This window comes from Camarhynchus parvulus, chromosome 13 (genome assembly GCF_901933205.1).
Source record: "Camarhynchus parvulus chromosome 13, STF_HiC, whole genome shotgun sequence".
NCBI classification, from domain to species: Eukaryota; Metazoa; Chordata; class Aves; order Passeriformes; family Thraupidae; genus Camarhynchus; species Camarhynchus parvulus.
In genome coordinates, this window is record NC_044583.1 from 6,770,808 (window position 1) to 6,797,811 (window position 27,004).

The window sequence follows — 27,004 nt, forward strand, 5'->3', positions numbered from 1 at the left end:
TAAACACTGCAAGCAGATCAGTTTGCCCATCATCACAAGGACTATTGTGAAAATAATTATTAAGCAGGAATCAAATAATGCTCAAAAAGGAACCAGTTTCTTATCTGGAAAATATGCTTTCACAAGTTAAATTGTAAAACTAAATGAAGGATGTAATATTTTAGGGCTCACCTCATTGTGTATAGCAACGTCCCATCCTCTGTGATTCGTAATAGTTTATTTGGCATTGTCATGTTATGAGCCACTGACTTCTTTCCATTGTGGAAAAAGGTATCAGGAGTCCAAATTTTGCTGGCCATTAAATTATTTAATCGGAGAACAGTCATAGGTCCTTTGAATTTTAATCTCTCATCTTTCCAGCTTTGGCGGAAAAATACATCTATAGTGTATTCCTACATCAATTCAGAAAAGAAGGGAAACACTTTTGATGTCATATGTTGCAATATGAGAACTTGAAAAGTATGTTCTTACCATTCCCTAGAAGCAAGATGACTATTAATGAAATTAGTCATTATCAGAATGCTTATTTTCTGTATTACTTACAAAGTACCTGAAGCTGGTTATTAAACAGTTACAATATCATTACTGTGTTCAACAATAAAACATCAGGAAGTATTTCAAAAGTTACCTGTGAGTTAGGTATAATAAAATGGAAACGAAATATTTCACCCTTTTCCCACTTGAACTGTAATTTGAAGCTGCAGATAGGTGGTCAGTATGTGTGGCACAGGAAATGTGTGTCAGAGCAAAATAAGCCTTGTGAGGCAGGGTCTTACTACAGCCTTCTGTTCTGGATGTCTCGTTAGCATAAACTGGTAATCAACCCGCAGAAAGTTCACAGTTCACGAAATTCTATGGTCTGATTGGTGAAATGTGGAATGGTTCATGGGTGAAATGGTTGGGCTACAAAGAGCACGAGCTGAGGGCACCTTTGGGCCAGGAGTGACAGTCTGATGTCACAGGGACTGGGCTGGGGGGCCAGAAGCAGTGGCTGACTCAGTGGGCATAGGGACAACCCAAATAACCAACACTCATTATGAAATGAAATAAATACAAAGCAACAGGAACCAAGTTAAGAGGGAGAGGGTGAAAGGGAGAAAGATATGTTGGAATATTATACATAAAATATAGATGGGGTAAAAATGTGAAAAACTGTGAATGCAGCATAATACAGCATTTCCCAGGGAAAAGTTCCATCCTCACGTGGAAGTTCAGTATGAGATTATCCCACCCCTTCCATCTTTGACATTGTGATAAACATCAAAAGCAGGTATCCAATGTGGTTCTGAGTTACTCTGAATGAGACTTTTTTGGCTGAGAAATGGAACCTTTGCTGAGATCTCCTGCAAATGGAGATGCCAAATCCTGGAACAGAGAGAGCTCCTGTGTGTGAAGGCACACAGAGCTATAAGGAATAGAGCTGTCCTGAAAAACATGATAGTAAAGGAGAACATTCTGGAAGGAGCATGCAAAATGTTTCCACAGCAAATTCCTTTAGATTTGGGGTTTTTTTCCATTTTAACAACCACCAACATTCCATACAACATAAGCACCTTTGAGCTGTTTATTCCTTGTGTAACTATTATCAAGAAAGAATGGTGATTCTTACCGATGTGTGTTTTTCCTGCTTTTAGGGTATGAAATGCCTGAGTAGATTTTTTTGACATGGAAATGTAGTTACATGGGTTGTTCTAATTTTAGGTTCTTTTGGTAGATTTTTAAATTCCATTTCATTTATATCCCAGACCTGTGAATCATTTGTGTGCATATTTAGTTGTATTTCCATTTTTTTCAATCACTTGCTCAGTGAACTGCTGAAGCCTGGGTTTATTCAGCTTCAGTGAAAGCAGTTTGCACTTATAACCAATTATTTGCTTCAGAATTTTGCTGGGTCATGGTCTTAGGTTGAATTGTGACCAAATCCTGTCCCAGCTGTGCAGCAGAGTAGGAGAGAAGGAGGTGTAGGAGACAGTATCCATCATTAAAATTTTGGATTTTCTCCATGTTTTACTAACACCAAAGAAATTTCCTCCTACACACATGGGAAAGGTAAAAGACATGCCCAGAAGGTGACATCATTTCAGCATGTAAGCCATTCCCTTTTTCTCTTTCAGCTGCAAAGGGGAGAGTGGGAGGTGGTACAGGTTGAGAAAAGAGAGTCTGGTTTTTCACTTCATACAAACACAAGGTTCATTTGTTGGAAAAGGACAAGGAGTCAGAAAGATTTGATAAGGGTCCTGACAGCATAAGATAAAATTCAATTAAAAAGTAGCTGAGAGGTCATGCCTGGCACAGGCTGAATCTTTCCCTATCCCAGGTCATCAAGCCATATAGAGTGAATTAATTTTGGCTGAGATATCTCAGCTCCTCAGCTTTCACTACCCACTTTAGCATGTACATTAATTCTCCTCAAATGAATCCTGACAGACAGCTGATCTTTAGAGCCATCAGATACTCTGATGAGGGCTTTTTTCTACAGCAGAGGGGCATACAGAACAGGGGAGCAGAAGGATTTTCTCTAGACTATGTACAATAGCAGTGGCCCATGTGCACACACATGAGTGATGTGGAATTTGGAATAAATTCTCCACAGCAGAGACTCTTCATTCCACAGTATGCAGGTTAAAAAACAAGATTTCTATCTGCTCTTGGAATAAATTTTATGATATTGAATATTTATAACACTTTGACTAAAATGTTCTCTAGTTTACTGTTCTAATACTTCTCCCTGCAGATTGTTTATTCACAGGGTAGACCACTCTGTGGTCTACATGAGGTTTTGTACAGGAAGATAGTAAGGCAAATAATCATTCCCCAAAAAGCTTACTGTACAGAAAAACTGGGAATGAAGGTTTACTAGAAAAAAACTTGTCTTTCTGAAAAAGTTAATTTTGAAACACTTCTTATTCCAAATAATATACATCAAAAATTTTCACAAAAATGACAGATTGCATGGGAATAGCCAGGTATCTGTTGTTCAGCTCAATCCACCATGTAAGCACGCCTGAAAACCTGCAAACATGCTGAAATGATGTCACTTTGCAGGTTTTCAGGCATGTCTTTTATCTTTCCCATGCCTGAAAACCTGCAAAGCTCTTCCAAAAATGACGATTTTATTTTAAAAAATGCTCTTCTCCCATATAACTTTATTTACAAGTATAAGAACGAGGCAAGACAATCTCTTGATAGAATAACAGGTTATGTCCATGCTGCTCTTAGAGGAGTGCATTGAGAGTGGGTAGGAGCACCCTGATTGTCCATGGAGGCGCCTCCCTGGATCCTGCAAACCACAACTGGCTGAGGTGTGCTGGCAGCTCAGGGTGGCTGTGCTTTCCTAAACTCAGGGTGGCTGTGCTTTCCTAAACTCAGGGTGGCTGTGCTTTCCTAACACTCAGGGTGGCTGTGCTTTCCTAAACTCAGGGTGGCTGTGCTTTCCTAACACTCAGGGGGGCTGTGCTTTCCTAACGCTCAGGGGGGCTGTGCTTTCCTAACGCTCAGGGTGGCTGTGCTTTCCTAACACTCAGGGGGGCTGTGCTTTCCTAAACTCAGGGGGGCTGTGCTTTCCTAAACTCAGGGGGGCTGTGCTTTCCTAACACTCAGGTGGAGCTGGAGGAGCCCCTGGCCAGCCCCAGCTCAGCCACAGCCACAGCTCATCCCCCCCGTTGCCTGCCAAAAGCCTCCCCCAGCCCCAGCCCAGGCTGCACATGGGGACCAAGGGAGCCCCAGGTGAGGTGTCCAACCATCTGTGCTCAGAGCACACTGCACTAAGTGTGCAGTGAAATCCAGATAAACTCTGGGTTCTGGCAAACTCTTCAATTTATCTCTCTGTCTCTGGTTTCACACCTAGTTCCTCAAGCAAAGGTTTACCATGAGTGGGCTGCACACGCATTACTTTTTATGGGAGGTGAGTAGGAGTTTTACACTAAACACTTTTCTGTGAATTCTTTAGTTTTCAAAATATATGAACACCTGCCTCTGTGTTTCTTGGTCACACATTTTAGTAAGAGGATGATGAATTCTTTCTCCTGTTTAAATAACTGAAAAACAGGAGTCGACATGGTATGGGTATCACAGCATTTATATGTTTAACTGTACTTTTATAAGTACTGTCTTCCAATCAATGAAAAAATGGTGTCTTTTCATAAAGTTCACTTAGAAACATAAACTGTCTTGTAAAAGTTACTTTTTCTGGTTTTCCATTCCTTAACATTGTCTTGAGTAGTCAGAAACTTGTAATACCACAGTGTTTAAGGCTTAGCTACATTTTTAACTCAAATAAAGCAGCTGACAATTTTGTAGTCAGAAATGGAGCTTGGTCCCTTTCCTCTACTTATTTTTTTCTTTTTTTTTCTTGATTCTTTCTTTTGCTACGTGTATTTAGCTAAATGTAGCCAGCTACAAGTTTGAACTGCTTTCATTTCTTCATTTAGATCAACGAAGATATTCTGAGCATTCATCCTAATACAGCATCCAGCAGACACTGGTGGCTGCAGACCAGGCTTTACCCCTCTCAATAGCCACCTCCTTGTGGAATCTTCATTTATATGGGAAATTTTAAGTACCTTATCCATATTTCTACACAACTCTTGGCATCTCTTAAGACCAGGGCTCACAACATCTTCATTCAGTTTCCTGAACATCTCCATTCCCTGCAGTTATCTGGCAATTTGATTTTAATATTCATTCTGTAAAGCAGCGACACTAATTCTCTCATTAATCTTCTCTTTCTAGCAGCCAAGATCTAGGAAAGTCATTTTCCATTGATCAGTAGCTTTTAACATAAAAATACAGGTTAAACTGTACAGATGTCACACCACAGGCATAAGTGTTAATTGCATTTTAGGATGATGATCTTTCTTGGCAAATTGGATCACTGATGCGCCAGCAAGGACCTCAGCAATCCCTCTCAGAAGAATACAGACCCAAACCCTAATGCATTTCATAATATATTATGTAGCAAGTATAAAGTCTGTTAAAACACGTTATTAAAGTCACTGAGGCTTCTAATTTCAGGGCACTTAAATGCAGTCACAGGAGCAGGAATGGCAGCACATAAAACCTGATGGAATCTTCGAATCAGGGGCTTAAATAGAGCCCAGCCTAAAAGGGGGTAAATAAGTTACTGCACAGATCTTTTATCCTCCAAATTAAAAAGACAAGAGAAAATGAGTGCTGTAGAAATACAGGCCATCACTTACCATATCATGGTCTGAAACAGGCCCAAAACTGGTGACGAAGATGTCAGTCTTCACTTCAGTTACACGCTCTGATGAAGCAGGAAATTAGGACAGTGAGTGTCTATAAACAGCCTTCATTAGATCTAGCCACTACCAATTTTCACAATAAATAGAGAAATTATTAGCTTTGATTAGCCATTCTGAAATTGGTCTGCAATACAATCTTGAGAATTTACTGTAGAAGTAATTTCACAGTCAATATTGTCAGCAATGGGGGTTTTTTTACTGTTTTTCCACAGAACTTTTTGAGGTGCAGTAGTACAACAGCTGCAGTGGAAACAGTTCTACTGTTGTGGAAATCTTTTCATTCTTTGACTGATAAATCTTCTTGTCTGACACTATAACCAGTGCTGAATATTGTACACAGTACTCTAATATCTCATTGGGTACTCAGTTTCTGTGCAAGCTAAAATAAGGGGTCTAATAATTAACCCTGGCTTTGTGAGTTATGAATTTTGTATTGAGACCAAGAACACAGAAGAAACACAGAGAGAATACAATATGGTGTATAAAAACATGAATATACTTTATTGGTATGAGCTAGAAATGGCTGTATTACCCTTGACTTCAATAAACAAAAAGCAGTTAAAACTTTTCCAAATAAACATCAGCTAAGCTTCCCTTTGGAATCATCTGTGTAAATGTTTTCAGAAAGTGAGCTCTCCAGTCCTATAGGCCTAAATGATAGATTAGTACAAATAATACTTCAGAAATCTGTAACATGTACATGACACAGATTATATGCATATACTGCATCATAAAGCTGGACCCCTCCATGATTTCCAGGATGTCCATTTGCCCCATGGCACAGTGAAATTGCATATTTCAGAAGAAACCAGTGATTTCAGTGGTCCCAAGTGCTGAGGTGCCTATACTGGTGGTGATCTCAAGAAAGAGGTCAAACATCTGGCTTCTCTATTTGGACTGGCAAAAGACATTTTGAGAAACACTCAGGCTGAACTTCCCCCTTCCTCTCCTCTCCCTCTACACACACAGAGGCTCAGTCACTTCTGAGCATGCTGGTGTTTTCTAGGGCACACAGAGCAAAATATTCACCCAGGATGCCATATATCACAACAACCCTGTTGAATTAAATATAGCTGCAGGGAGTAACACCACCTGGACCAGGAATCCAAGCAGTGTTGAGTGCAGCTAACCCCATCAGCTTCCCAAGTTATGGTGATTTAGGTCTGAATGCATTTACTGTTGTGCTCCACCAGCCAGCACAGGGGTTTTGGTAGAAGTTTCAAACAGAGAACAAGTGATAACATTTCTGAAATAACTTTCAAAAATAAATAAATTGAGCAATCTGGAATATTAAAAGTAACCCTAGAGAAAACACTATAGTATATGTATAGTAAGTAGACATGTGGCAGACAAAATTTTTCCTAAGACTAAGAAATATGTATGTGTAGCTATTTGTATAATGTTATTAAAATAGTGCAAAATAATTAATGAAATTACTGCAAAATGATTAATTAATTTAATGAAAAATTTAACACAACCATCTGATTTCAAAAGACTTTGGACTGTTTATATACAATTTGTTCCATCTGACAAGAAAATTCAGATTGAAGGGAAGTAAGGAAAGGACTCAGGATCAAGCAGCCAGTTACAATATACATTTCTGTATCTGTGCAAAACGTCTAATGAGAATCAGTGTTTCACAATGCTCATTGAGGTCTTTCACTTTCATTCAAAAAGTGTGCAACTTCTAAAGATATAAAAATGGAAACAGTTTCCTATAAATAGCTAGTATAGATACAATACAATATGTCCTTTCATAAGACAGCAAAAATCAAAAGGTAATATTAGATTTGATTCTACTGTTGGTCTAGGAATGCAGCTGATGAACCATATTCTGTTAATAAATTAATGCAAAAATTAGGTGGTATCAAAAGTAATCCTCAAGACTCATTAAAATGGTGACTTTTCCAATTTATATTCAAAATCAAGGAAAGTAAAATACTGTAATGTGGCTGAACTGCTTTATATTATTTTTATTCTCTATATCTGTGACCGAGAGGTGTACAAAATACAATTACTATTGAGGAAAGCACTGGGTAAGTGAAATTTCCTCCTTAGGGTGTCCAGTTGAATTAATATGGGATCTCATAGTTATTTACAAACTTTTTAATTGACTTAAAGGAATTTCAGTATTTTCTTGACATCTAACTGTCTCTGGACTTCAAGAAGCTCATGGTGAGAATTTGACTTTCTGGAACTGAGAGAGGCATTGGGAGGGAAGGATTCTGTCCTTCAGGCCATCCCTGTCACAGAAGTTCAGGAGGCTGTGGTCATGTGGGAAACAGAGGCCAGAAAAGGGACAGGGAGGCTCCAGAGGGTCCAGTAAAACATTGGGTAGCTGGAGTCCATTCAGCAATCACCTTTCCTTAGGACTGAGAAACTGATATCATCCTGAAATCTACCAGCTTTTCACACACTGAAAATCTCAAATGCCTTTTAAAGATCTTTCACCCTGGTTCCTCACCCCTCTTGTCCTCTTTCCTCTGAGGCACTTTGGGAGAGAGAAGATTCTAGAAGCTCTTCAAACACAAAGGGATGGTGAGTCCCTCAAGGGTCCCAGCTCTGAGCAAGGTTCTATTTAATATAATTCAGCTGGTTTGCCTGCACAAACACAGAATATGCTCTTTGAATCAGCAGCATATCATGTTATACTATCATCAATTCTGGCTTTGGGAGACATGCAGTCATGGAAGAGAGGCTGAGGCTTAAGGAAACCACTTGAGGACACAAAATGGAAACTTAAGACCTTTGCACTAAGAAGGAAGATTTCCAAGGGAGTGAAAAAATAAGTGATGCTTTTTATTTCTGTATAATATTGAAAATAATTTAAGTGGCACATAAATCACATGAAAATTAGAAAATTCAGATTGTGAACTCAGATGAGATTATGCTGTCTTCACACTGATTACACTTTTGCAGTGCACCTAATCCCCTCAAATGCAGATAAACCAATGTATAGACCACCAATATTTTTTTTCCTTTGGTGTGTGCCTCACTTTCAAGACCAATGAAAAAGGGTGATCAAAGCACAGAAAAAGATTAGCCACTCCAAAGCCATATGGAAGTTCTGAAATTTTTGTTTACTGTTTCACTAATTAGATGATTCAGCTGTGCTTAGTTAAGTGCTTCAGAAGTTCTGAGTCACTCCTGCACAGGACATGTGTTTACTAATACAGTTGAGCTACATATATATTTAGAACCAAGGTTACCCATGTTCAATTTGCATCTTGATTACCATGGGAAGGCTCAAATTGTGCTTCAAATGCTCAGAATGCTTTTTTCAGGAACCACAAATCCTGAGCTGGATTCAAAACCTTCACAATATTCCTGAGAAAAGTCTTGGTCATTGACCAAACCAGGCTCAGGTCAGGAACTGACTGGATTGCTGAGGAGAAATCCAGCAGCTCTTAAGTTGCATAACTGTCTCTTAACTGTGACATCTGTCTCATGAACAAGAGTAAGTAATGTAGGGATATCTGTAGAACATGTAACAATTTCAGTAAAAAGCTCTAAGGAAATTAATAATGACTTAGTGGTTTGACTATAAGGCAACCACAGGGTCCAAGCAGTTACTGAGCAGCAAAAAAGCAACTGAGCAGCTCACCCAGACACTGTGGAACTCAGCTCTGGGCAATTGATCCAGGTACAGCTATGAAAGCCCCAGTCAACCTCAACTGCTGTAATTTTACTGTTTACAAATAATGCGTTTTGCTAATGATGCTAGGCTAGTGTAAACTCAAAATTAGTAACAATAAATATTTTGATTTAAACTCCCAGGGATCTCATTATTGCTAGAATTGTGACTGGATTATAAATTGAGAACAAAATAAGAAATACAGATTTAATTTAACAGCAGGAAATATGCCTATTTATCAGGAGAGACCATACATGAAATATTTCCCTTTATGATCTGCCAGTATTTGAGCACAAGGTTTATTTAAATTGCACATTTTGGTGGTTTAAGTTAATTCCATTTTTAGGTAATGCACTTGTTCTTCCTGTATGTCTCAGTCTGTCTGTGCTATAATTATTTATATGGAGGAGACATTTCATCTGGCTTTGAATGAAAGCAATTGTGATACCTGTACACTTAGATAATCAGCCCAGCTGTGTCCTGTGAGGTATTTTGGTTGAAAAACCACATCAAATGCACTCATAGGAATTTTGTGCTGCTGCATTGGTAAGAGTAGAGACCAAAAGGGAGAAGAGTGAGCTGTCCTGTGATCAGCCACTGCAGTGTGTGCTGAGGTCACTGGGACCTGCACATGCCAATTAACAGCTCAAAGCTGCTCACATCCTGCCTACCTCCCCACTCATGTATTAAATCTATTTTCCTAGGGTTTTCTAAGGCTTTTTACAATTGTCTTTACATTAATCTGGTGCCTACAGAGTGGAAAAAAAGACCAAAATCAGCCCCCTCAACTTTACAAAGTCAAGTGTAGCATCTGGTCCTCCTTTACTTATGTGTATAACATGCAGAATAATGTGTAGGGGTGAGGTCTTTTCATTTAGAGTAGAATCATTTAAGTTTAACTTTTTATTATGCATACAAACAAAACCCTTATTTTCCCTAAACTTTATATTAGCTCAGATATGTAAAAATCCAACAATTTCCATTGGGACCTCAATAGCCAAGAGGAAATTTATGTTTATATAAAATGCTCTCATACAACTGAAACTTAAAATCTAATTCACATAATACCATGAGGTTCATTTCTCCATCCTTTCCACTCTGTGTAAGTAATGAATTGCCTGAGATTGACTGACATTCCACTTAAGGACAGCCCCACTCAATCTTGATAAACATCACACAGGAGACATCAACAAATATCTTTTACTGACAGCATAAAATAAGTATAATTCTGTTCAGTATTCAAGTTGATAATCTACTTGGGGTGATCCACTGAGCATTCAACCCAACAGTAAAAGCAAATTTAATTCAGGAAGATTCTGGTCTGTCAAATCAAACTCACTGTTGTTTGTTCTGTATTAACCTTTCTACTACAAAATCCCTTTCAAAGGGATAAGCCACATTTACCTTTATTCTGATTTAAAAGGCCTCAGAGCATGTGGTATCCTTTAGTTTTAGGGAGATGAGATGAAAATGGTAAAAGTTTTAGAAAATCTGTAGCTGCCCCTGATTTCATGTAAATGAATCTCATCACCAAATACAACCTGCCCTAAGCAAGTCTTCCCCATCTCCCTGTGGCACTTCAAACCTGGTAGAGGAACTTATTTTTTCCACCCTTTTTCATTGCTCTTCAATTTTTTTAACTCCCACTCTAGACACAGAGCACTACTAGGAGAGATCACTAGACACTGAAGAGAATTTTGCTTCTTATTTCTGTTTGATCCTTTGGTTTTTTTCAGGACTGTGTATTTGAATAGAGATCCGTGTCTTTATTATTTAGGCCATTTTTGACCACCTCTAGCTCTACAGTCCAGGCAGTTTCCACAGAAAACAATGCCATTACCTCAATGACTTCCCTCTGGTTTTTTCCCTAATGTCTGACATGATTTCCTTTTTTCAGCTTCAATATGTTACTCTCTGCAAATCCTCCTCCTTGCTTTTTGTAAATGATTATCCTCTCAGAGAGTCAATAGGTGTCCTCTAGTATAATTCACAACATTTTTACATTCATTTTGGAAGTTCTCTTTTCCATGCATAAATAACTAAATGTAACTATTTGTTCATGTTTATGGATGGCTACAACAGATGCTATTTCCTAGCAGTGTCTGCCTAAGTGACTAAGCTCACATATGAAGGAGGCAAAACAAGTAAATAACATAATTTATATCAGTAATTATTGATAAGAAGTGCAAATGTACTAATGCATAACATGGTGTTGCATGCTCTTTTTAAAAATAATCAGATTTATTTGACCAATGATGCCATTTTTTGAATAACAAGCACATTCAATCACTATAATTTTTCCCTGTGGGTCACCAGCTCCACTATACAATATTCTAGTTAATGAAAAATAATTCTTCCTTTCTTTTCCCCTTGTTTAATGGCAAACTGCTGAGAGGTTCTCATTTAACTTCAGATATGGCCTTCTTGGGTTATCTGATGGTAATTCCATTCCCATACTCTTTATGGAGCATATATGACTTTTAGTTTCTCTTTTGAAGTAATACCTCAAAAAAAGATGAAAAAAAGGCAAGGGTAGAGTTAATTGTAATCTAGAACTTATTCTATGCATAGAATGAGTGATTCAAAATTCAACACCTCTAAATCTTTCATTATCTTAATGCTCCACCTTTTACCCTGGCTTTCCCATGAATACATAGAATTGCTCTACAATGGATCTTTGCAATGAGATTTCTCCAGAAGGTTGTTCTTGGCTTCATGGTGCCTCAATGGCTGCACCAGAGTACTTCTACCAAACAGTAAAACTGTTCACCACACTAACAGGATGTTTGCAAACTTGGGATTGAAAAACATCACTGTGTTTATTTCAAAAAGGATTAATTTACTCCTCTAAATAAGTAGAACCAAGATCAAGATCAAATCCCTTTAACAATTCACTACAATTTTTTAGTAACTAAATATACCTTTTCATCACTGAATTCTTCATACATACACATAATGGCAAGGAAGGAAAAACAAATAGCCTTACTGAAGGAACTACCATCTACCTTTTATTCCATAGGTGAGAAAGAGAAAAATTGGTTTATTTTCTGCTTCTGTGGGTGCACAGATTTGAAAACCTGCACTACAGGAGGAGAGGCTGTACTGGGATAACCAGAGTTTTCTGCAATGTGCCCTTTTCTGTAATAGACTGCAAAACAATGCACCAGGCATTGTTTTACCTCAGCTGCTGCTTCTCAGAAGGCATAGAAAGAATAGAATAGACAGTTCTGGATGATTAGGAGAGTGCTATAGTGCACTCAGAGATACACAGATGTACACTGTGCCGAACAGCATGAAATGTATCAACATAACATATAAGGAGGGTTCTGGCCTCTTAAATTCTCCAATAGCTACATCACAGCTAAAATGGAAGGAATGAGTTTTAGAGCAAATTCTATATATCTAAAAATACTGTTACATTGGTAGATTTCTTAACTTTTCTCCAGAGTGGATAAAAGTTGTGTTCTGATCAAAATATTTAACAAGAAGCCATCACTGATGTTGGGAAGAAAAATGAAACCACTGCTTTTCCATGCATTTTAAAATTTCCAGTATCAAATCATGCTATGATGGAAGCCTACTGAACTTCCAACTCCAAAACCCATGCTGTATTTTATATATTGGATTTGTCACTGAATATTTTTATGCATGGAACATTTCAGAATACATTTCCCCATTATACCGAGAATCTAACTCAGCTGTCAAAATTGAGTCATCCTGAGGTTCTTGACTCACATTTAGATACCTTAGAAAAAAGGTTTTGAAGATGTGAATTTCCACACCCTTTATTATAAGTTGCTATTAGGACTGAAAACATCAGCCTAGGTATTTGTCCCTAGTTTTTGCAATCTGTAATTTATATCTTTTCAATAATGCCTTATTCAATAGTCAAAAGAGTTTATCTGCTTCTTACTATACTTGATTTCAAACATTAATTTACTGCTCACAATTTAATCAGATGTGGGATTTTTTTTAAAGCCATGGTATTCTTCTTTCTAGTGTTCAAAGCTGACAATAAGAAAGAAATTTGCTGAACTGACACCATGAAAATATAGTATACTGTGCAGAAGGAAAGTTGTTAATTCAAGGTTCTTGGTTACAGGTAGGAACAGGCAACACAATTCAAAAAAGGAAGGATGCAAAGATTATTTAAATTTCTCTAACCCTTACTTAGAGAAACTACTCCAATCCCTCCTTCCCTCCATCCCATAATTCCCATCACTCATTGTTGCTTTAAAAGCCATGCACATTGCCATTTAACTTTGAGAAGAGGTTAATTTCCTTTCTGTCAGGTGTAAGTTTTAACTGGACCAGATGATTCTTTCATGAGTAGACCTTTGAAGTCTGCATTCAGAAACATCTATATGAAGACGCAGACATAGGAGCTGATACTGATTTGCTTAGTTCTCTAAATTGCAATCCAGAGAGTGAGAGAAAATCCTTTCCCTGCATGTCCCTTTGTTTTCCCTTCTAGTATTTGTTAAAAACCTCATAGTAGTGATAAAACTCATATAAGAAATCATCATATGCTCAGATTTTTCTTGTAGATATGTACCAGACTCAGTTTACAGTCTCATTTATTTATTGCCTTCTGTGCTTTATTTACTGTCATAGAGTAGCTGACTGAACTCTACAGTTCCATTAAACAAAGAATAAAGGAACATTTATCTACCCTAGGTCAAGGGTTCACAAGAAAGCAGGCAATAATACTGGTAGATAAAATTAAAAAATGGATCTTATTTTGCTGTCTATTACCTGAAATTGCACACTAAGATTTATACACCAGGGCATTTTTAAATGTGGTAATTAATACTTTTTAATCAGAATTTTATCTTTAGCCATACCTCAAAATCAGTGAAGTCAATTTATTGAAGAGCCTGGCTCACAATTCAAGAACAGATGCAGGATGGTAGCCTCAAACCACAGAATAACCTTACACTTAATTACCTTCCATTTCATCCACAGGAGATGATAGAAGAATTCTTAATATAATACCCCCTTATATTGCAGTTCCTCTGAGAGTGAGTACAGGAAAACACTCCGAACTATATTTTGTGGGGTGGGCTGCTCTGTTTTATTTTATCTGAAGAGTCCAAAAGGAAAACAGGAAAAGGGTGTCTGAAAGAAGCAAAGCCAACCTTTCCATGCACTGGAAATAACAGATTTGTGCTTGTCCATTTAGAATTTCCATGTCTGTGAACAGTAAGCTTTTAAGACCCAATTTTGGGACCATGTCACAGTAGAACAAATCAAAGAGTGAACACAGAGATGTTGATGAAGACCATCTTTTGTAACAATGCTTCTATAAAGACATAATTGCTATGTGGTTTTATGCCTTTCTCTGGATTCAGCACCAAGAACAGAGGAAGAAAGACATTTTTATCAAACTGTGAAGAAAAAATGTTACAGAAACAAATCCTTACATATCTAAGTAGAGAAAAAAACTTAAAAAAACTTCTCTGAGAAAATCTACTAGGATAGATTGATACTTTCACTTTGAAAAAACAAATCCTCATGACAATAGTCATAGATATATGATGCCTATTTAGGCCTCATTCATCAACTTGTCATTTGTCAGGTCACAGGTTGTATTTTTTATCTTCTATTCTTTATACATTCAAAGTTTTATTACCCATTCAGAGGTCTTCTTGAATTGTGAACCATTTTCTTCTTCTTTTGCGTATATGCGTGAGAAAACCAAGCATGCAAAAGACAGGGAAGGCATTTGGAGAAAAAAAGGGCATTTGGACTTTTGGGGAAAAAAATCTATATATCAGCATAGCTTTATGTGAATATATATACCAAATTAAGACAAGAATATTATGGAAAAAAATGATAATGTTTTAACTGACTTTTTATCTATCATGTAACATTAAAAATCATAATACAACACACCTCCCAGCCCCGGTCTCAGGCGGTTGTCGTAGCCATCCAGAAGGCGATCCAATATTCTGGTGAACACTGTGGTGTTGTCTTTAAGTTCATCTTGTGATGAGGTTTGTCCATAGCTGAAATGCACAACAGTTAACACTGAAAAACAGTAATCCACCAACAATCTCAGAAAACAGTAATTCCAAAATCCATTTAATCTCGCTCATACAGGTTTATGGTCACATAACCTCCTCTGTGTAACAAGGTTGTAGTGCTTTGTAGAGTTCTTGCATGTTTCTATTTTCTCCTTCAATTGTAAGATTTTAAAATCATAAAAAATCATAAATGGTGAACAAATAGAATGCCAGTTCCTTAATGTTTCTCTCATTACTCCTTAATGTTTATAATGTGCTAATATGTGTTTTCTTCAGGAAAACACTCATTTGTCAGCAAAAACTAATGTGTTTAGTTCATAATAGCTGTAAATGGTTTGCATACAAAAAAAGATACAGTAATTTAGAACACTGACAAGTACTGACAAAAATAGAGATATCTTCTTTTTAAATACAGAAGTAGATTGAGTGAGTGTACATTTTCATAGATTGAGATGTAATTTTGCTTTTATTTCTCATTTTCCTGTAGCAGATTTGGAGGAATATCTCCATCTTTGCCTTTCAAATACGTAAAATCATCTGTTGATATGAAAATCTCTTGTGTCTATAAAGCTTCCCTTATAGATCCCTATGTGTATCTCTAACTCAGTCAAAGATCCTGAAATTTTACTTGAAGAAGGATAAAATTAAAGCTCTTTGAACTCAGCTACCAAAATCTTACTTCCATCAATACAAATCAGAATGAAATCCTTAGGCTTAATGGTTTCTGTCTGCTGTAGATGACACCAGAATCAACCTTTTTCTTAAATCTGAGACCTTTACCTAATACCCTGTCACAGATGATTCCCTTAATCGTAGATTACACTTGTCTTAAATCCTAACCCAGCAGCGCTTTTTCATTCATTGCTGGGAAGACTTCCATTACAAACACGTGGAGGCATCAGGGATAAAAGCAAAAGTGCTGCTTTTCAAAACATCATTTATTGCACACATTACTGCTGAACTGGAGAAACAGTGCAGCACCAAACACTCTCCTTAGGATCAGACCCAGTGACAGAAGCGACTTTTCCACTGGCCAGCCTGTTTTCTCTTTGGGGCATGCAATTCTTGGTGCCCTGCCAGCCCTTCCTGCCCTAACCACTAAAGACCCTCTCAGGAGGAATATGGTACACAAACTGGTCAGGTTCTGTTAAATTACCTATCAAATGTTTTTTCTGTGAGCTGCATCAGTCAGACATCCTTTGTGTATCCCACACTTGCATTCCACTTGGATCAAACACAGAGGGAAGGCGGAAGGATACCCAGTACATAGGTACCTGGAAGTGCTTCCAAGTTAATCTTGCAGAACAGGTTTGAGTATTTTACACTACAAATTTAGATCAGTTTCAGGACTGACATCCACAGAAGTTTTAATAATTTTTGGTTTATTTCCGTAAGGTGGGATGTTTTAATGCATATAAATCATTATTTCTAATGAAAAGGCAAAATACCTAACAGTTTTTAAAAATAGTATTAACTTCTTCTAACAATATCGTACAAATTCATTTAATAAAAAATAAGTTGATTTATATTTATTGATCATGCCTAAAATCAAATTTTAAGTCCCAGACAATATTTTTTTATGCTTCCTCTATGTTACCAAATAACAAGTTCTCCTGCTGTCTCTAGCAAGCATTTTATCTTTTAAAGGATCTTTCCTCATACATTTTCCCCAGAATTTCAACACACGACCTTTAGTGGATGAAATTTTATATTAACACTCATTGTCCGGAAAAAAGCTGTTCTTCATACATATCTCAAGGATAGCAAAAGGTCATCAGTATTAAGGTGGAAAAAGGATACAAAACCACTTCAGAAATGTTAATGGGAAATAAATGAGGATGTTTGTGAGGAGCAGCAGGAAGATGGGCTGGAGGCAGTTGTGCCCCACTCCCATGTGAGAGTCCCATTTCTCAGAGCCCTCACCTGTTCTTCCCACCATCTTAGCCAAGGTACAAAGCACCGTGAGGTTTAACTGACATGGGCACAACAGGAAGATTCTGAGCATTTGTGCACATTTGGAGTAGATGTAACTCCAGAGGGATTGTGATTTTTCATTCAAACCACACATATTAAAATAGTCCTATTGCTGGGCTTTTTTATAACAAGTGTGACAGGGGAAGACAGTCTTTCTGTAAAAAAGACACCTTATCTAATTTATTAGTTGTTTTCTATCAGAAAGCACTAACAGAACTCCAAAGGGAAAGCAAGGCAACTGACAATGACAAAATGGCTTTAAACCCAGATCTACTTCGTGTAAGGTGTGTACATTTTGAAAAAAAAATTACTGCAAGCAATTGTGTTTTCATATTAAACCCCAGCCTCATAAAAAACTGTGCACGGACTCCATCTACAGGTCATTATATTCCTGACACACCACTGGATTTTTAAACTCTGGTCCAATGTGTTTTAATTCTCACATTAAGAATGCACATTCACCCATTACAGCTACAGTAAATATATGTTCATAGATATATGTGGAAATATCTGTAGAATAAATGTGTTTTCACAAAATTCTCTAGCTAGGTCAGACGAAGCACTTCAGGAATACTTCAAATCTTAATATATTATAAAAATAAAAGGTTTTTTTCCTAAAAGATTATTTGATACAGCAGCTGTTATATGAACACCCACTCTTATTTTATTTTTTTTAAGGAAATGTTTGTGGAGATGAACCTTTATCCATTACCACTCCACACAAATTTAAAATCTTCAAGGCAGCCAGAAAATAAGTTCCTCTAGAATTGTAGATGCATAAGAAGACACTGTGGAGATCAAGGCACAAATACATCTTTTAGAGATCACTATTGACAATAAAAATATTCTACTGCTTTCTGGTCATTAGGTAACATCATTGACAAGCACATTAATGTTTTTTATAATACAAAAATACATCTGAGAGTCTTCTTAAATGTCTTCACTGAATTTTGAATTGCAGGCAGCAGTTCAAGCATATTCCAAACTGCTTTATAGTCTCTGCTAATAGTTGTTTGATGAGGTGTTGTATGGTTACAGATTTTTCTTAATACTAACATTATTTTTAGATTGTGATTTCACCAAATATTCCACAAATACTCAGTGCAGAATGGTCTTTCAAACATAACTGTCATGGGCTTTGAGTTTACAAATTCTTCTCCATGCAAGCAGTCTCCCTTCAGCAGAAAGATCTACTTCAGATTCTCAACACAACTACTAAGTTAGCACACAGTCTTGACTGACAAAGTTAAATTATGCCTCTGCTTGCAGGCACAATAAAGTTACTGAAAACACTTAAATTAGATTAAAAATATCCCTTTATTATACTTTTTTTCCCCTCTGAAGAAACTTATATTTCTGAGTAGTCATTATATAAGAATAGAAAAAATTGCACAGGTGTTTAGGGGGTAGATTAGTTTCAATTTGTTTTCAGAAAGCTTTTGCTTATTCTCTTCACCATATTGAACAAAAAAGTTTCATGCAAACAAATTGTAGTTTTCTTCTGAACTTCACTTAGATAAGTCCCACTTATGTGGGACTTGCACAGGGATTAACCTCCCCCAATACACTCAGTGGTAGTGCAGCCCATGCAGTATTTGTCTTATGCCGCTACATTAAATTAAAGGCTCCTAAAATATGTTGGTGCATTAAAAAATATCTCCCCACCTTCTTTCAGTCAGCGTATTCAGGAGGAGGCTCCAGGCCCAGAGGCAGTCACAAAGCACCAGGAATCTCTTCATGGTGGACTCTGAAACTAGAAGGAAAATAACCATTAACATCCCCCACATTAAAACAGGTACTAGGTAAAAAAATCTGACATTGGAAACTTGCGCAGAATAATTTGATGTCAGGCAATGACCTCACAACAGTAGAGCTGATGACATTCTGAAGAAGGGTGCATGGCCTTGGCTGTTCTCCTGGTTACCTTTTACTTTTAGACCCACAGACCGAGAATGGAGCTCATTTTGTGGTAAGGGTGTATTCTTTATGCACTACTCTTGAACTTAAGCAAAAACCATTACAAGTAAAAGCTGCTGTCTACAAACTCTGTGGCAATTCTTACTCAGTTTCCCCCTGAGTTGAAAATGTGTCAAGGCACCTCCATTGCATTTCCAGATAACCAAGTGTAATTGACTTGTTTGTTTGACTTGAACCAGCCTGAGCCCTTCCAAACCTCTGGGAAGGTGTCACAGCGTGGTTGTGTGATTGAGGAGAGTGGTGCTTTCCTCACAACCACTGCTCTGCTTTGATGTGATGGAAGCAACTTTCTGCTAGAGATACAACAACCCTCCTCTTCCCTGAAATACAGCATCAGAAAAGGACTAAAACGAGCAGATTCTAACTCTATGATCTGCTGCTACATAGACACACTTTAGGGCTAAAGGACACAACTCACAATGAAACCATGTGCTGACAACCTACACACTATCTCTCTCCTAAATCTCTACCAGTCTCTGAATGCTGCTAGGAAATATTTTTGCATTAGTAGCCTTCTCCTCCTCTCCAAAGATCTCCTGTACTCTCTCCAGACTTCACTGAGTTACTCTCAGTTTACCTTTAAGTAAGAAGTAACAAACTCGGAAAGTTTCTTCTGCTTTCTAATAAACTATAAAATAAAAAGTTAGCTGATATTTGTGGCATCAGTGCTGCAGATTCAACTAACTGCCCATGAGATGTTGCAGGTCCCTTTACATAGCAATTCAAAGTGTGCTGGAATACAGTCCATTTTTAGGATTCATTACATAAATAAGGTTAACAAATCCGAAGCCTGTGCTTTCCCCCAGCAGTGAATTGGAGGGGCTTTTACGTGCCTGAGAAAATGAAGCACTGTACATAGAAATGTTGTTGTAGCTTTAAATAAAGCTCCCCCCAATTCACTGCACACTATCAGGGACAATTTAAATGAATAAAATACCGTTACAAAGTGGTATGTAAGCAATGAGATATAATTAATGCGTTTATAGCCAGATGATCGGCAGATATGCATTGAATGGGGCTGAGCTAATCTGACTGGATAGGAACGAGCTGGCTGTGGCAGGAAAGTGTGGATAAAGATCTTCAGGGACGACACTGCATCCTAACTTGCCCTGGAATCAGCCCCTTCACAAAGGGAGAGACAACATCTGCGGCTTCAAAAATCACCTTCCCCCGGTCCTGCCAACTTCTGCCTTTGCAAAAGGCTCCTCGAGATGAAGAACGGAAAGTGAATTATTCTGAACTATTTTGATCTGTTGAGCTTCACGCTCGCTCCCCTTCTCCCAACACCACCCCCTGTTTCGATAAACCCATCCAGGCACAATAAATCCAGAAGAAGGAAAGTTTCTTGCAGCTGGAAAAAGCAAATGTTAATTAAGGCTTTGAATGAGCGCTAAAGCCCAGCAGCCCCCGGCCTCCCCTGCCCGCACCGCCTGAGAAACCAGCGCCGGCTCTCCCATTCAAAATGGGAGCAAGAGCCACGCTTCTGGGAGCGTTTCAGCAGCGCCCACTGGAAAAAAAAAAAAAAAAAAAAAAAAAAAAAAAAAAGGGGGGGGCGCGACTCAAAACAAAATCGGGGGTAAAAGGGGGGCATTTTGATGCATTTTGACTCACTGCGAGAGATTTGCTCCTCTCGGAGGCTTAAATCGAGACTTGTTTTCCTCCCGGCATTTCAACTTTGCATCCCCCGGCCCGGAGCATCCACCCCTCCCACCGCGCCCGCGGGAGGGAAAAACCCAAACCCAAAGCCCTTCTGCGAGGGACCGGCGGAAATCAGTCCGCGCTAAAAAATAAATAAATAAGATAATTGACAATGCCCATCGATCGCTGCGGATTTTCAAGCTGGAGGGATAGAGGAAAAAAAAAAATCACCCCGATCCGGCGGTACCTGCGGACGGAGAGGAGAGGAGAGGAGAGGAGAGGAGCCGCCCGCGCGCCTGGACGCGGTGCCCGCAGCCGGGAGCGCCCGGAGCGCTGCGGGCGTGTGTCCGTGTGTGTCCGTGTGTGTCCGTGTGTGTCCGTGTGTCCGTGTGTGCCCGCGTGTGCCCGGGGGTGCCCGGGGGTGCGAGCCAGCAGCCGCCCTTACCGGAGCCCTCGGGCGCGGGTCCGCGGCGCCGCTGCCCTGCCGGGTGCCCGCCCGCCGGCGCGGAGGCTGCGCGGCTCCGGCTCCGCCGCTCACTCCGCCTCGGCCATCGCCGCCGCTGCTCCGCTCCTCCGGGCTCAGCACCCGAATTTCTCTTCCCAATATTCCGACCGCCGCTATACAACAAAAGCTTTCTCTTTACCAAGACAGTAGTAATACGTCCCAGGGTAAACCGGATGTGAAATAGGCTGTGACTTCATGCCAGAGAGATTTTATTTTAGAAAGGAAGGTGGTACCAAGCTCTCATCTAGAGACCAATCCGCCCATTTTTTATATGCAGCACAATTTAACTTCCAGTGCTCTCGCCCTAATCCCTTTCTCTCTGGCTGCAGACTCAAATCCTTCTACAATCTGCAGCATTATTATTACTGGGGGGGAGGCTGCGCGGCCGGGGGAGGCTGCGCTGAGCATCTTTAGACACTCGCAGTTTACAAAACAGTCTATTTTAAGGGTCGTACATTAAAAATATAACCGATCTGCGTTAGTGTTCAACCTTTGATCGAATATTTAGTCGCGGCATAAATATGAATGAAGGCTGGCCAGGGGTGTAGAGGATGCAGCACTACGCGCGTGTGCCTATAGACTGTGTGTACCTATAGGGACCAGGCGGCAGACCACGGCTCTAGGCAGACGGGGACAGAGATGCTGTGCAATACTAATCAAACGCAGGTAACACGCATTTTGGGCGAGCCCCGTAGGAGATCGGCAGCAGGAGCAGGCGCCTCTCCCCCACTTCCACACGCCTTTAGCGGGCAGGTACCGCGTCTGCCCGGCGCGGTCCCGGGGCTCGGCCAGGGCTGTGCTCGGGGGCTGCCAGCCCCTGCCCGCTGTCCCGGTGTCCCGCTGTCCCTCGGGGCCCCGCCGGGCACCGGAGCCGGGACATTCCCGGCAGAGCCCGCGGAGCGCCCGGCTGGGCGCTGCGGCCGGGGAGCTGCGGGCGCTCCGCGGGCAGCGCGGTGCCTGCCCTGCCCTGTCCTGCCCTGCCTGCCCTGCCCTGCCCTGCCCTGCCCTGTCCTACCTGCCCTGTCCTACCTGCCCTGCCCCAGCCGCGGGACAGACGGACACAGTCCTGCCCCACATCAATGTCACTTTTACCCCTATGCACACCTCCTCCCCTCAGATGGGAGAGAGCTGGGCGAGCCCGGCGTGCGCCGGCACTTGTGCGGAGAACAAGGAGAAAGTTGGATGCATCAGGTCCGGGGAGGTGTCGGTGTGCCGGGGACGCGGGCAGCGCTCACCTGCCCAGCACAGGCTGCTGTGCCTCTAGCTCGAGGCGCCTCTCACCAGCTCCCAGCTCCTGCAGAGGTATCAGACTCTGCTGCCACGAGCACAGCGTGGTCAGCTGTCCTTGCTCTGGTTAATGTAAAGGTAAAATGAAGTCCTTCATCAACAGTAGCTCTTCCTTATGAAGCACTACCAGCATCTAAGGAGTGAAAAAAATTTCCTTGTATCATATGCACCTACTGGATTTGAAATACCATCTGCTTTCCCTCTTCTCCTTTCAACGCCATCACTGATTCAGTTTCTCTTCCTTCCTATGATGCTGCTCCAAGGAAGATCAAAATCCATAGATCTTGTCAGAGATAACCTGAACCGGTATCTTATGTTACAGTTAAGCTATCTGTTGCAAGCTTTATCCAGATTTTTAAATGAAATATTGCACATTCTGTGCATCCTCATGAAATGCATTATCTGTTTGTAACAGCACAAGAAGGTTTTGATTTGACCCAAGAAACCAATGACATTCATAGCTAAAGCTGGCAATAATTTCCAAGGTGGCAGTCGTTTTGGATAAGTGCCTGATATAACAATCCAAACACTGCAATGATTTCCCTTAGCACAAGGAAAACTGAAATTTTGTTTATCAAAGTCCCCTGGTGCACCAAGTTACCCAGTCATTATGATCAGCACTGAATAGCCACAGGTTATTTTAAAAGCTTGCAATGGACTTTGTGCTTAGTTTCTTGCCCTTTCCAGTGTGGTTCATCTCATTTTGATTCAAGGCTGTTAGCAGTGCACAGAAAAGTAGGGAACAGAAAAACCTACCCACTTCCCAAGGAAATGATAAGTAGCAACTTTTCAAATCACTATTGCATAGATGTAGTCTTGGTGGCTGGAGGGATTTTTTTCAGATATGCGACGTTTTCACCTTCATTTGCTCTTAGCTAACACAATTTACTGGTTTTGTTCTTCCACTGAAGCACAAGAGTGCTTTGCTTAAGCAACAAGTAAACCGAGGTAAACTCAGCTGAGTCTACAAAAACAACAGAATGGATTTTTATTGAAGTACATGGACATGTTGTGGCTGTAAAACCACTGAGATCCCTTCCCCTGTCAATAAGGCATTAATTGCATTCTTAAAATGACTTTAAACTATTTTTTCTAGATTAATAATATATATTTACAAAAATAATTAAATATTCAACATAGCTTTGATATTTCGTTTTGTCCTTCATTACTCATGAGGTTGTAAGTATATTTATTCTGTGTTTGTCAGAGGCAGCTAGACAGAGAGATGGGCTGAAAGGTGGGTGACTGAATGGACAGAGATTCATGTACCTCTGTGCACTAAAATCTGAGCAGCTGGAAAGATGGAGCAGTTTCAGAGCCCATGAGACACAGCCTTGCATCCTATGGTTTTCTTGACTTAATATAAACAATGGCAAGTTGTAGTTTACTAAAGTGTCAAGGGTTACACATTATATTCTTTGCCTTTTTGCCTCCATGGACACAATTGCTGTGTGCCAAATGGTTTTATGTTTCCTGAGTTCTCACTGGGTGAAAATATTGACCTAAAATTGGAAGTTGCTCATTCTCTCTTTAATTCGCATCTGCTCAGAAAGTAGGACAAAACTATTTTTCCTCCATGGCTGAGATTCCTGTCCATCAGTGCTCACATGTAACCCAGATTTTATCTTTTTCTTTCAAAAGCTGTTATTGCAGTTATCTTGTCATTCCATAGTAAACGCTAAAAATATTTGGATGTAATCAAACAAATAGGCTGGTTTATGGGTTGTGTTATCAAAACAACTGCTTAAAAAAATAAAAGAAAATACAAAGTGTTTTTACCAGCAAAAGTGCTCTTTTGAAGGAAAAAAACCATCCTGCAATTCTTACTTTTTTCCTTTTCCATCTGAATTCCACTGACCTAATCCAAACACAACTAGGGATAATGCATTTATCAAATAAGTCCATCTGCGGATTTCAGGCACATAACTTAAGAGAATATCTTTGAAAATCTCAAGCTATATATAGGAATGTGCGCAGTGCCAGGGAGTCTTAGGGTCATATGATTTCATTGCTGAACAAATTGTTCGAATGAGGGAGGAAAGATGCCTTTGAACACACATCTCCAGGTAACTCAGGTGATGTGCATCTCTGCAGTTTTACAGGCACACTTGGAAAAGGAAGATGTCAGGCAGATGTGTTTTTTTCAAGCCAGCTTTATGACTCCATAAAGTTTTCAAAAAGAGTTTATGTCTTTCGTGTTACACGGGAATGTAGAACTATATCCTTTATAAACAATATTTTTAAATATAAACAGTCAGCCAAAGCCAGCCTGGCACAGCTCTGTGCAATGCTTTGAACCCTGATGTTAGTGAAAGTGATTAGTAGCAGTGAAGTTAAACCAATTGAATCCTAATTTGGTAAAATATATTTATTAAATAATGGATTAAAATTGACATGGAGAAAGATTTTCAGCATAGTTAGAACTATTTTTGCTTTTAAATTTCTAGTACACGCTTTTTGAAGTCTGGCCCATTCCTTTGGTATATATTCATATACATATATATGGTATTTAAATAGGTCACCTGGAAAGAATATATTTTTTCAGTCTTGTGGTTTTTATCATATTTTTCTTTCTGTAGGCAAAATATACATATGTTTTATTTTAGTTTAGGAATATAGAAACCAACTGAAATTCCATAGCCGAACACTTTGACACAATGTGTCCTGAATAGCCAAAGGATTTGAATAAAGCAAATGAAACTCAGAGATTTACTGGCATACAGCAGATCAGATGAAGAATTAAAACAGAAAGACCATCTGCTCCAAAGCTTTGAGCTCTGTTATTTACAAGTCCTGCTCGTGTGATTAAATGGAAATATTTTGTAAAATATATTACTCCAATTTGATTTCTATTTTAATATATTTCAGTAATATATCAAAAGCACAGTTGTTAACCTTTTAGTAGACATAAAAAATTCAGTGGCTTAATTTTTTCCCCCTTTAATTTATAGCCACAGTGAAGAAAATGGGACATATACTTGCCACTTAGTGGTGGAATTTTGTTTTGTTTTCTTTTTGTAAAAGGCAAGTGATGATATATTCAAAAGTTCATTCTTTTTATTCCTCTTTCATTTTAAAATAAGGTTTAATTCATCATCTCTTTCCTCTTCAAAAAATTAGTAGACAGAGAAAAAATAGTAGAAACTTTTAGGGAAATGCAACTGAGAATCTTCATCAAAACAAGCTACACTCCTTTCAAAGTGTCAGTCTCACTTACAATGTCCATAAAGACATTTCTTTCTAGAACTGTCTGAAAATTGGAAGTAGCACTTCTTTGAACCCATTATCTATTAAAAATGGAATAAAGAGAAAAAATAGCTGATGCCCAGAAACTTAGAGATGATGATTGTCTCTTGAGTTTTAAAGTCTTTGAGTACAGTATTTCAAACAGAACACCCAGTTACTGACAAGTTTCTCAGATTTTCTAATCCACAGAGGCAACAATTAATTATGCCTTGCCATGCTGTTGCCAAACATCACCACAAAGTTTAATCTGTAAAGCCAAACCTGGAGGATTCTTCCCTAAATAATAATAGGATTTCTTGTTTGATGTCAGTAAGGAAGAATGGAAAAATTAATCTATTTTCTAAAAAACCCATTGTGGAATTCACAAAAAAACACCAAAAAGAACAAAGGTCACAACTTGGAGCTTTTGGGGATTACAGGAACTTGTAAATGCAGTGGTGATCATTGAGGAGATCTTTGTCAGGAGGCTTGTCCTCCAGCAGCTGGATTTATCTGCAGTGGAATACAAGCACCATATGGGGTTATCTCCACTCTCACTCTCACTGCTGCTGCTGAGGTGAAGTCCTGACCAGAGATCTGCAGTCCCCTGGAGCTTTCACAGCACAACATCAGCTGTCCTTAAACAGCGAGGCAGCTCTCCCCATAGAAAGGGAGCTGTGGACTCCTGGCATTGTGATGTGTCAATCAGTTATACTTCAAAAAGAAGTGAATAATTTTGTGGCTTACTGTCCTTCCTGCTCTGCAGATGGAAGAAAAGATTTGTTTAGGACTCAGATCTTAGAATGATGACTTGCAGTTTGATACACTTCATGACAGTTCATGTTCCTATAGACCAATGAATCCACCTCTATCTTCATAGTTTCTTAAGTAACAATATTGATGATTTTTTCCTAAAGTTGGATAAGACAAAAATCTGTGAAAGGAGAAGTTCTAGATTACTCAAGATTCTTGAATGCCTACACTTCTTTTCTTGAAAAAAAAATTATCAAGCCATACAATGTTTAGTGCATTAAGAAGCCCTTGATACTGATTATTTGAGGATAAGGAAAATTAGTGCCTGTGAAAGGAATGGGAGTAAACTGAAATCAATATTTACAGAAATAAGAAAAAATAGAATATATTTTTAAAAATTAACAAAAAATCTTTAAGAAAAACTTCACTTCACCTGTCCTTCTATAAATACTTGCCTTTGATTGAACTAGAAATGTAGAGTCAGAATATCTCAATCTATATTCAGGTAGATGCTTAAAACATGTTTAAATCCACCCCTTCTCAGCCAAACATTTCAGAATCCACTTAAGGCCATGGGTCATAAATATTCTTAAACTTAAATGTGTCCCTCTAGGCTGAATTTTGCTGCTTTGCAAGCCAAATACCCTGCTGACTTCTCAGGTGACCTTAGACACACTGACTTTCTCTCCCTGCCTCTGTGCCTGTGTCTGGACTGAGAGGA

General features: G+C 39.1%; 1 protein-coding gene across 1 annotated transcript in view; it reads right to left on the reverse strand.

Annotated features, from left to right (window-relative positions):
• GABRA1 (gamma-aminobutyric acid type A receptor alpha1 subunit) overlaps positions 1-21,323 on the reverse strand; it is a 39,584-nt gene extending 18,261 nt beyond the window's left edge. Inside the window, exons 1-5 of the mRNA XM_030957192.1 lie at positions 20,959-21,323; positions 18,564-18,651; positions 14,794-14,906; positions 5,199-5,266; positions 172-392 (exon numbers count right to left, since the gene is read on the reverse strand). Of these exons, the coding sequence (XP_030813052.1) occupies positions 172-392; positions 5,199-5,266; positions 14,794-14,906; positions 18,564-18,637 (476 nt within the window). The 5' untranslated portion in view covers positions 18,638-18,651; positions 20,959-21,323. The remainder of the gene's footprint in view (positions 1-171; positions 393-5,198; positions 5,267-14,793; positions 14,907-18,563; positions 18,652-20,958) is intronic.
• Between the last annotated feature and the right edge of the window lie 5,681 nt (positions 21,324-27,004).